The 11,767-nt window shown below is 45.8% G+C and overlaps 1 protein-coding gene across 1 annotated transcript; it reads right to left on the reverse strand.

Moving 5' to 3' along the window:
- Nucleotides 1-695: 695 nt before the first annotated feature.
- c13h15orf39 (chromosome 13 C15orf39 homolog) lies at nucleotides 696-8,917 on the reverse strand. Its single transcript, XM_048973353.1, has 3 exons — nucleotides 8,842-8,917; nucleotides 8,348-8,555; nucleotides 696-2,076 (listed from the first exon to the last, which is right to left on the reverse strand). Exons 2-3 carry the CDS (start codon nucleotides 8,388-8,390, stop codon nucleotides 965-967), a joined length of 1,155 nt encoding a protein of 384 aa, XP_048829310.1. The 5' UTR covers nucleotides 8,391-8,555; nucleotides 8,842-8,917; the 3' UTR covers nucleotides 696-964.
- Between the last annotated feature and the right edge of the window lie 2,850 nt (nucleotides 8,918-11,767).

Raw genomic sequence — 11,767 nt, forward strand, 5'->3', positions numbered from 1 at the left:
GCATCATTTCATTATATGTGAATATTGACTTGAACTAAAGGCATATTAAGATACATTTGTGATGTAATACACCAAAACTGTTTTGGAATTGAACAATTGTGAAAGAAATTTAAAGAATAAGAAGGGTTAAAATCTGGAGAATGTCTCACTTGACTGTAGAATACAATTTTTCTGGGTGCATTATGCAACTTATTGGCTGCCAAAACTGAAATATTTGTTCTCTGAGCTCATAATCATTCTTCTTGTGAACAGAACCCTGTAGAATGTCTCTCTCGTGTCAGCATTACAGAGATCCACCCAGTGATTCTGACCTGGGTGTACCTAATTTAGTCAAATATAAATGCATGCAGAAAGGTAGGTAGCAGCAGAATGACTCTGGGATTAGAGGTTCAAAGAGTTTGCAAGTTCTCCCCATCCTTGTTCAGAATGCCCATAATGTGTGTGTCCTGTCATTAGAGAGACTTTCATCCGGCTCTGGATGCCCCTCGCCCAGTGGGTCCTGAGATAGGCTACATGCTCACCACAATCCTGCACTGGATAACTGACACAAGATGGATGAAAATGTGCAGAAAAGTTCAGCACCTGTAAAAGAGTGAGGTCTTGCTGAATGAATTAAACTCAGATCACTGAACTACATTAGAGATTGCATAAGGTATTTGCTGAAGGCATTCCACAAAGAACTCATCCACAATGCACTTTGCATCTTTCTCCATTTATTAAACTCCAGTGAAGCAAACTTAAAATTTCACAAAAGTAAAAAAAAGAAAAAGGCAGCTATAATGAGGTAATAAACGTTAGGGATCCGTTACTTTTACAGATCAAAATTATTCTGTTTTATTTTATACTGTCACACACAAACAACCAATGCAAAAAAAAGACATTAAGCAGCACCAGCACACAAACGACTGTTCCACAGCACTTCAAACAAACATGCACACTCCTCCGAAACTATTCGTGGAAGTCCTTAGTCCTCCACCTTAAGCCAGCCTTTCTTGTAGTCCATGAGCAGCTCCAAGTAGTACTGCCATTCTGGCTCACTGTCATACTTTACCTCAAAGACCGTCTTCAGCGGGTTAGGATGGGGCTCATGAATCCTCACCACCAGCCCCTTGTACCAAACCTCCGATTTGTCCTTCTCCTCATACAAATGGTAGATTCTCTTGCCCACCAGCTCAGGGTAGCGGTTCTTCATGGCCCGCCGAGCGGCTCGCACAGCTGAGCGCAGCACCCACCTCCTGTGATGCTTGTTGGGCCCACTGGATAGGTAGGAACAGTACTTGACCTGCACTAGTGGCCGGCTCATGCACAGGGACGTTTTGGATCTGTGGCGCTGCACGGCCTCCATGTACCCTGTGGCCCCTAAGAGGACTCCCCTCTGATCCCGGACCTCCCCGGCTCTAATCCTTTGAGAGCGTTCTTGGTGTCGTCCTTCTACACCCGGTATCTTTCTTGCGTTGATTCCAGACTGTCCATGATTTCCCATGTCACGAATGGGCTGGAACCCAGAATCATCCTTGCCAGAACCTTTGTCAAATAGAACCCTCCTCAACTTCAGAATCATTCCAGAACGGCCCCTGGAACTTGTTGATGGCTTAGTGGAATCAGAGGACTGGCTGTGCTCTGACACTGTGGAGGTCCTATCATTCTCCGTGTCACTGTCTCCTGAAGAAACCTCATCGGACATCACGGGGCCCCATGCCTTGTCGGGCTCCTGCTCCGCAGCCTGCTCCAGATCAGAGGAATCCTCCTCCACCTTGATCTGTATGTTCTCTATACCTTCTTCACAGGTGCTCTGTGTGCTGTCCCCATTCTCACAGAAGGAGCTCACAATACTCCAGTTCTCAAATTTTCCAGCAGGTTCAGCATTATGCTTCTGTTGCATATTCTCCCCAGAGAAGAGCCTCTTTGAGTCACTCATTCTCCTTCCATCTCTTTTCCGTTTTTTAAGAGGAGCTGAGTTATTCATCTTCTCAGAACCTGGTGTCCCGCAGCCTGTCCTGACATGGGACCGACAGGATATATCAGCATCTTTTCCCCTTAATGGCTCTTTTTTCACTGAGTCTCTGAGTTCTGTCCCTGAAAAACAAAAAAAAATAAAAATCATATTACAAAATATTTAGCACCCTCACCATGCTGTGAGTTACACACTGAAGTCGAGTTCAAGAAAAAGCAAAAGCAATCTTATTTTCAGATGGTGTTCACATAAGTACCACAAGGTAATGAACCAATTCAATAGAAGAAACATTTATTACTGCTTCATAAGACACAGTGGAGCCAAATTCCAGTCCTACAAATCAGATGCTTTTCAGGGATCATAAAATGTCTATTCTTTGTACTAACACTGAATTTTGAAATTCAAAACTTCAGGAGAACTAGTGCTGACAGCGGTGTAGCCTGGACCCGAGCTGAGCTCTAAGACGTGGCCACTTCAGCTTGACTGGCAGCTTGCAGTGCTGCGAAACCACAAACATGCACTTCTCCAGGTGACATGAACTATGCATTCAGCTTCTGTGGGATTAGACAAACAGCCAGCATGCAGAGAGAGACTTAAAATTCAACTGACCAGGACAGAGAGATTTAAGTGCTAGACAATTAGTAGTACACAGAAAGAGAATAGGAGCTGAACAGAACACTTCGGGTAAAGCTTGGACGATAATTACACTTGGTTTACAGTATAACTGTGTTCAAAAACTAGAAACACTCAAAAGCAAACCCTCATTAATCACATCACATGTACAACTTCATGCACTCGGTGACAAAAAAAGTTAAGCGCCCAGAAGTAATGGTCTGATTTAGATGTAATTTGGTACAGGTGCATATCAGCGATGGGTATGTAAAGGATTCTATATGCAAGGAGCTGGCATGTCTAGTCACCAGACACAGAGGACGCCTCGTAGCCGCATTAGACAGTAGCCTATTACCAGCTCTTGACGGAGTTTGGTAGGGGGGCATTGTGGGTTTGCATGAGGCCGGCTGGTCGTATCGCGCACTTGCTTGGCATGTGGGGCATGCAGATGTCAGTCACCCGATGCTAGAACCAATGAGGGCACCCACACATGTTGTGAAGGTTCCGGAAGCCCAAGACAGACCACACCAAGGGAGAAGCTCCACACTGTGTGGAAAGCATTACAGAACCCCATGACATCTGTGCCTGCCATCCGGACACCGGTCTCTCTACAACACCGCGTCTCATCCCACACCATGTCTCCATGACTGGCATCAGCTGGACTACAGGGTAGCGCTTCTTCACGGCTCGCCGTGCGGGTCTCACTGCTGAGCGCAGCACCCACCGTCCCATGTGTAGGCTGCTGTTAACACCAGCGCAGGGACGGCTGCGTTTGGAGTGGTGCCGTAAACGGGAGGCATGAACTGATGACGTGTGGCGTCGATTCCGCATTACCACGGATGATTGTTGTGTGCACGCATGGCGGCACCGATGTTGCAGATGCCTGCCAATGTTGTGGAGAGACACACCGGCGTTACTCCTGGCATCGTGGTGTGGGGAGCCATAGGGTATGACATCGTGGTGTGGGGAGCCATAGGGTATGACATCGTGGTGTGGGGAGCCATAGGGTATGACATCGTGGTGTGGGGAGCCATAGGGTATGACATCGTGGTGTGGGGAGCCATAGGGTATGACATCATGGTGTGGGGAGCCATAGGGTATGACATCATGGTGTGGGGAGCCATAGCGTATGACATCATGGTGTGGGGAGCCATAGGGTATGACATCATGGTGTGGGGAGCCATAGCCTATGACATCATGGTGTGGGGAGCCATAGGGTATGACATCATGGTGTGGGGAGCCATAGGGTATGATATCATGATGTAGGGAGCCATAGGGTATGACTTAACTGCATCTCTGTTAGCGATTCAGGGGCAACACAGCGCTACGTCAGTGACATCCATGCGTCTTACCGCTCTTGAGACTGCACCCTGGTACAGTCTCTTGACAAGACAGCACCCTTCCACACAAGGCACGTGTCTATGGACTGCCTGTGTCATCTTGAGGTTCTCCCGTGGTCCATCCCCCAATCTTTCCCCAATCGAACATGTGTAGGATCAGCTCGGACGTCAACTCAGACCCAGTGCCAATCTGCAGGATCCCGAGGGCCAGTTGCAACAGCGGTGGGCCGACTTGCCGCAGGAGAGGATGCAATGGCTGCACGGCTCCCTTCCGCACCCTATCGCCGCATGTATCCAGGCCCGGGGGGGTATCACACCCTACTGACATAGGACCAGCAGTGTGCCCATACTGCCAACTCTGTTGTCCATTTGATCTGATATCACAATCACTGCGATACAGTGCAGTGTTTCCACCATTCTGTCCGGGTGCTTCACTTGTTTGTCACTGAGTTTATCTAAATGAGTATCAGTTCTGAGCTCAGCTCTGTCTATGCAATTCACATTCGCCCTACAGTACGTCTGCCCCCACAGTCCCAAAAACTAACACGCTGGGCAGATTGGGCTCATGGTATGTGGAGAACAGACCTGCCATCCAAGGAGTCTCCTCCCTTACAGCCACAGCTCTAGGACTACAGCTCCACATCCAGCTCTGCGCCGTGCTTCTCACCTTCCCGCCTAGCATTCGGCTTTAAGATACCTTTTATCCTACTAGGATCACTGTTAACGATACACACCATTTCTATTATAATGCAGTGCATTCATTAATCCAGAACAAACGCGAGTGCAAATCAACGTGTTCATAAGATTTTCAAATGGGTATAGCAAGATGCTGGCACAGATTACAAAGAACAGCTGTAGACTTGAAGCAAACACGTCTTCTACTTCCAGTGCAAGTGTAAATTACCACAGAAGTGCATTTTACTACAGAGAGATTCCATATTCAGTAACGTGATGCCACATGCCAAGAAAATGTTAAGTAACTGCTGTAGCATCACCATCTATACCCACAAAACCGCATAGGACACCACAGCCAATACAAAATAATGAATTAAGCAAATAACCATAACAATGTTACAGAGTACAGAATGGGGAGAGAACCAAATGAGGACATTTTTGAGAACTTAGCTGTTTGAGGTCTACATGCCCAATTGAAAATGGGAGTACAGCAGAGCTCTGTATTCCACAGTCAGGGACATTTCTGTATACCCATGAATGGGAAACAGGTTGGCAATGATGGAAAATGGCATCTAAAATTTGTGGATGAATCACCAAGGAATGGTTTGATTTTTCCAGATGGCAGGTCCTTAGGTAGATAACATGGTTTCCCACCATTGTAGAATGAACTCGTTCATCATTAATTCCGTCTCCATCTCGTCGTCTTCTCAAAACACACCCTCCTCTGGCACTACATTTTGCTTCCTGGATTACTCATGTTTAAACTGTCCAAAAGAATGACAGAAATGAACAATTTCACAATGTGAACACTTCAGCTCCTTCTATGTTAAATGTTTCCTACTGAAGCCAAGCGGGGAAAAAAAACTGCCCATCCAATGTTTCAATCATAGTGCTGACCACTCGTTAGGTAGCGGGCTGGTTTTTTGTTAGCTTGCTATGGAAAGCGAGAGAACAGGAAGTAGATACCTGAGCTTTCTGTTGGGCACCAGCGGGTGAAGTAGAATCTGTAAGAAATAAATGGGATTTAAAGTAAAATTAAATTACATAATGGCTGTTTGACTAAGGGATTAGGAACAGCAACAGACTACATACAAGCAGGCCTCTGTCCAAAGGTTTGACAGACTTATCTGAAAGTTTACAAGCTTCATGCCTTTGGGGAATGAGATGTGTTCATCCCAAAAAAAGAACACAGCCGCTCGGAATACTCATGTAATCTGTTGCTTGTAACAGCAAGGTGTTTGTTTACATTACACCAACGTTAAATTACTGTCCCCTTACGCTGAAACGAATGCGTGCAGAGATAGCATTTTGTTACGTGCTCATAAGCACAAGGCAGACATTCATAAATGCTTAAAACTACACTGAATTTGTCAAAGCCTCTGCAACAAATAACTGAAAATGCAGACAAAATCTGACAAGGCTGTTTACATCCCAGATCAACATTTTTCAATGGTTGAAAGTTTCACACGTTAAGTATACCGACTGTTGTCTTAGGCCAAGCATGCAGATATATAAGGCACAAAAAATTTGAAAGGCAATGATGCATGTTAAAAATAAAGGCATCAGGAAAAAAAGCCATCCAAAATCTGCGTATTACAGAATAATAATTAGGAGCTTAGCTGAAACAAAATACAGGATTTCTCTATACACAAATTGGTGGAGTTCTGAAATCTACACCTTGCTTGGAGAATTACAAATCTGAAATACGTAAAAGAACATGTGAGATGAAACTGCTGAATAGTTTATGCACATGAAACATTGGCTGACTTTACATGTATGCATTTTGAATAGTGAATGGTCTGACTTACTGCAAGTAAGTGGCCTGTACCTCCCTGTTTTACATTAAGCCACGTACCATCACATTAACTGGAAAACTAAATTCTTTTACGCAAGATGGGTAAAAGCAGTTGACTAAATGGGAATGTGGGGGTCCAAGGACTGCACATCCTGTACAGAAATGTGGTTGCTACGCAAACTGAATGAATCATGTAAATCTAAGCAATGCTTATGCAAGAGACAAAAAGTGGGGCGATACCTACAAAAACTACCGATACGGTGGTTTGGACCAACGAGTCAACACAGAAGGGCAGCAGCAAATCATCACCAGAGTTCTGGTATCATCAGAAGAGATGGAGATATCGAAAAGATTTAGGGGCTAAGTCAAGTTTACCTGAGGCTTGACTTTTTATTTTTTTAGAAGGAAGATTGGCATCGGGGCTGAAATACTCAGGGCTACGGTTAAAATTCCTGAGGCTACAGCCCCGAGCGATCGGAGCTAACGATGTCCATGGTAAGGACAATTCAGACCTAGATTCTCCAGAAGAGCTATGGTGCATAAACCACTCAAACCACATTAAAAAGCCCTTGCAAAAAACAGTGAGCAAGAGCAATGTGGTTTGAACAGCTTCAAGATTTTATGGACGTGTCCAAAATACAAGGTCCAATGTCCTTTGCTGCCTTGCACATACTTCCCTCATAATCCCAGCTCCAAGACATCTGTTCTATCTGAGTCTAGACATTAACATACTGTTGCACATCAATACATATTGGTGCATTTCCATACTGCTGGGAAACACAATCATACTTTGTTCTGCAGGCTAAGGAACATGAAGGTACAGGTACAGGTTCAGGGTTCCTCTTCAATCAGCATAAACACAATTTGTTAAGCAATTTCTGCAATTTATTCCTGTAGCCACAAACGCCAATTGCAAATGGAAATTACAGGTAAGAATGTAACAAAAAATTGAACAAAAATGTGTGATTTCCACTAATATTCTTAAATTCTTCTTTAGAATTCTTGGGATTTTTCATGCAGCGGACTGAAAATGCTTCAAGATTCCATTCCATGAAACTTACATATTCATATATTTAAAAAAAATTTAAATGTACATGAAAATAGGCATGTGAAATTCCCAATTCAACCAATCCCAAAGGGAAACACTTTTTTTCTTGCATATAATTCAAGCAGGTCACAGGACATCACAATAGAGGTTCCTTTATGCCATATAAAGTCGTGTGAAATTCAGTAGGCCAGAAACACACTAACTTCTGCTTTCGGTCCATTTTAAAACCACGTTGACTTCTGTTTCAATAGAACCGCTAAAAAATAACCAAGGAAATGCTTTCCAGAATGCATGTAGGGACAAAATACATTTTTCTATACAACTTAAATGACAGGAATAATTCTTACCATCACCTCTATAAGATTAGTCTATGTTTATAGAAAAATGACTTCATATAATCTGTAAAGGGGCGGCATGGTGGTGCAGTGGTTAGCACTGTTGCCTCACACCTCTGGGACCTGGGTTCGAGTCTCCGCCTGGGTCACATGTGTGTGGAGTTTGCATGTTCTCCCCATGTCGTCGTGGGGTTTCCTCTGGGTACTCCGGTTTCCCCCCACAGTCCAAAAACATGCTGAGGCTAATTGGACTTGCTAAATTGCCCGTAGGAGTGCACGTGAGAGTGAATGGTGTGTGAGTGTGCCCTGCAATGGGGTGGCCCCCCCATCCTGGGTTGTTCCCTGCCTCATGCCCATTGCTTCCGGGATAGGCTCCGGACCCGGATAAGCGGTTTGGAAAATGGATGGATAATCTGTAAATAAAGCAGTACCTTTGCCTTTGATCTATTTTGGTTATGGCTGTATGATGACCTAATCATTGGTATATAGCACAAGTTAAAAACTGATGCAAGATGTCAGATGACTGCCGCACACAGCCTACAAAGGAAGTAATAAAGATATGATGGTACTGTAACTCCGGTGGCTTACCTAAGCGCTTGTTGACACATGCATGGTAGAAAAGGTTCAGCATGTCTGGGTAAACTTCAGGTAGGTGTTTGAGGGACAGAAGCCTTCGTAGCTTGGAGGAGCAGGTCCTCTTCTGAAGCTGGGCTAGGTGTCGCTCCTCAGAGAGCGTGGTGGGTCGCAGCTCAACCCGGCGCTCCTGCAGTACCTGGTCAATGAAGGTACCAGGCACCTGGGGGAAGAGGCTCTCCTTCACAACAAGCATGGGGATGAATAGCATCCCAGCTCGGACAACATGAGGAAAAGGACACCGGCAGTTCGAAACAAAGCTCTCCATGTAATGGATGACCTGCTGGAACACTGCGGCAGTGTCATTACACTTAAGCCATAAATCCCTGACTTCTACTCCCAGGAGACAGGAGACCGGCTGGGTCTTTGTGTGACATGGAGCAGACAACCCTCGATCTTTATTGTCTAACCAGGCTCTGAGGTCCAGTTCTGGGGTATGGGAGACAGACCTGGAGATGAGCCTGCAGAGTGACTGATGCAGTTCCATAAAATGGTGGCGAGGGCGTCTGCAGCTGTCCGAATGGGGCTTGGGCTTCAGTAGTGGCTTGGTGCCCTCAAGGCTCTTGGGGTCTGAGGGTAAGTCTGTGGTATTGCAAGGACCCCTGAGTGTATCTGGCACAACAATCTTGAAAGCAGATAATTTAAGATATTCAGGTGGGATGTGCTGAAAGCGAAGCTTCTTGTCTGAGGGGCTGAGGGGTGGCATTGAAGATTTTGGGGCCGTCTGCATAAGTGCAGGATTTCCGTTGACAGAGTCCACCTCACAAGCACCTGCTGTTCCATGACCCTCTGAGGAGGGTCCCATATACTCTGAACCATCGGTTAACGTTTGGAGCTTGCAAGAGGATTCATGGGAGTTACTCTTCTTCACACGTAGATCAAGCACATCATCTGGGGAGTCTGAGCTAGTCTGTACATCAGGTTCTTCTTTACAGATCTCCTGGAGCCCGCATTGCTCTCCCTGATAACTGGTCTGATCGGTTTTAAACAAGTTACTTGTAACTTCCTCTTCCTTTGGCTCAGTTTTAATTTTTTTGGGTTCCCGTATATTGACTGCCTCCTCTTGAGAAGGCAATGAGTTACCAAAGGAAGTCAATACATCTTTAGGCATTGAGGCTTGCTGTGCATCTCTCTCATCGGTTTGTATATCGGGTTGTAGTCTGCTTGTACCCAATTCTGGATCACCACGGTCAGGCACATTTGGTGCAGACAACATTCCTGTTGCTTCCAGGTAAGCTTTATAAGGGGCCAAACTAAACACATTGTTAATAATTGGCATTGGAGGTGATGAAGGTCCATCTACCAGTTTCTGATCACCTTCATCTGGTTTCCTAGGAATCTCCACATCAGACAAACCGTTGTCCTCTTTCTGATTTAGGGTATGCGATTCAGAAGAGACAGCACTGTTCGAGGTAGATGACTGTTCATTGGTATAAACTTTGACACATGAAGGGCGAGGGCCTGAGTCACCATTAGTCAAATCAGTCACAGCTCTCTCACCCCGAAGCTGGCTAACAACGCTGTCAGGAGCCACCACTTGTGCACTAGTCAGTCCACCATCCAGTACAGCCAAAGACTCCTGGCTGCCACTTCCATAATCAAAACGAGGCAGTACAGGATGGAACGCACTGGAGCCAAACCCTTGTCCACAAAGTGCCCTTGAGGGCGACTGTAGTTGTGCTTTTAGTGAAGAATAGTCCTCTAGCTGTTCAGTGAATGACATAGTAGAGCCCGGTCCATCAGAAAATACTCTCTTCTGTCCTGGGCGTGTATGAGTTTTGTAAAGTTGATAAGGTGGAACTTCATAATGTTGAAGAAATGACTGACTTTGCCGAGTGATAGGACAAGGAGCTGGAATGTCATTAAAAACTAAATGAGGTGCGCGATATGGCCCTGAAGGATTCTGGGTATGCTGCTTGCTTATGGAGCCCAAAGGGTCATGTCGATTACTCCCACCGCTGTCGGAATATTGAGCACTACTGGCAACTTTGGTTCCTCCCTGGGGATAATAAAAAGCAGGATGTGGGGGACATTGTGGATGGTTTGGAGCAGGAGGCGTGTGGTCTGGGTATAATTTGGAGGAGTGTGAAAGGGCTGACAGTTGCATCTCTTCATAGGTGCATGAAATTGACGATGGCAGGTTGTGGTACATTTTGGAAGGTAACCGATGATATGTCTGTCCAGGGGGGCTTAGCATAGAGTGGGCAGAGTCTGCATATGGAAAACGACTGTAGTTTTGTTCTGCAAAAACTGGCATCCGAGTTGGGCCTGTGGGTCTCATGGCGAGGTAGCCATCTAACTGGGCTTCCTTTAGTGACTGCCTCCGACTGTGTTCCAGCTCCAGGACCTTTCGCTGCATCAGTGCTTCCTGGTCTTTCCTTTGCAGAACTGACAAGGGGCTGCACTGCATCACCCACTCCTCGTCACAGAAAGGGGGATGGATTCTTGCATCTCCACGCTCCGTGCTGTACGATGGTCCTGAAGGACATCCAAGTTCTGCACAGCAGACACTGCGACCGTAAATAGGCTTAGGGATAGCTAGGCCAACAGAGGTTTCAGTTTGAGGAGAAACATTTCTGCCTTCCGCATTTGTCTTTCTCACAGCAACAGGCGTGTGGACCCTGGATACACCTGGACTGAGCTTCTCAGGACTTCTGTCATAAAATTGCATCTTTTGTTGTGCTGCAAGCTCTTTTTGTTCCATCGGAGGGCTTTTCTCCACTGGGAAGGCCATATGCTCAGTCCTATGAAGCATGTGATTGGGTAATGCCCTGTTTGCACCTGAGGGGAAAAACACAGCATTTCTGCCATTTTGCATACAAGTCCTTGAAGGATTCCAATGGGCTGAAACGTCCCTCCTCTCTTGTCCACCGAGGCACATGGAATAGTAACCACTGTAATTTGTAGGTTCCTCATGAGCATATCTGGGCAGACTCTGTGATGAGGGAAACCCAGGAAGAGCTGGGTCACCTACAGATTTCTGTAGCCTTGGCATCTTTCCATGGGCCACATGGTCCCTGCAGCTGGAGGCTGGTTTGCTGGTCATCATGATTCTTTAAAATGTCTGCCACTGCTTACTGCGGTATCCTAGTCCCTCTTCTGGCAAGCTGCGTAGTATTCTAGTCACTGGGGGTGGGGGGGGGGGGAGGGGGGCAGATGTTAAAAGAGAAGCATTTCAACGTTACCTAAAAGCAGCAATATCTAGAAAAGCACCATTTGACACCATTTGAACCATCTCTACATTTAGGGCAACAACATGAATTTAGTGGCAAACACTTGGAAAACCATTCCACGGCAAACATTACACAGTTACAACATTTACAATAAACAAATGAATGCACATATTCATTTAAAAGCATGCTTGCTGCTGACCAA

Source organism: Brienomyrus brachyistius, chromosome 13, assembly GCF_023856365.1.
Source record: "Brienomyrus brachyistius isolate T26 chromosome 13, BBRACH_0.4, whole genome shotgun sequence".
NCBI classification, from domain to species: Eukaryota; Metazoa; Chordata; class Actinopteri; order Osteoglossiformes; family Mormyridae; genus Brienomyrus; species Brienomyrus brachyistius.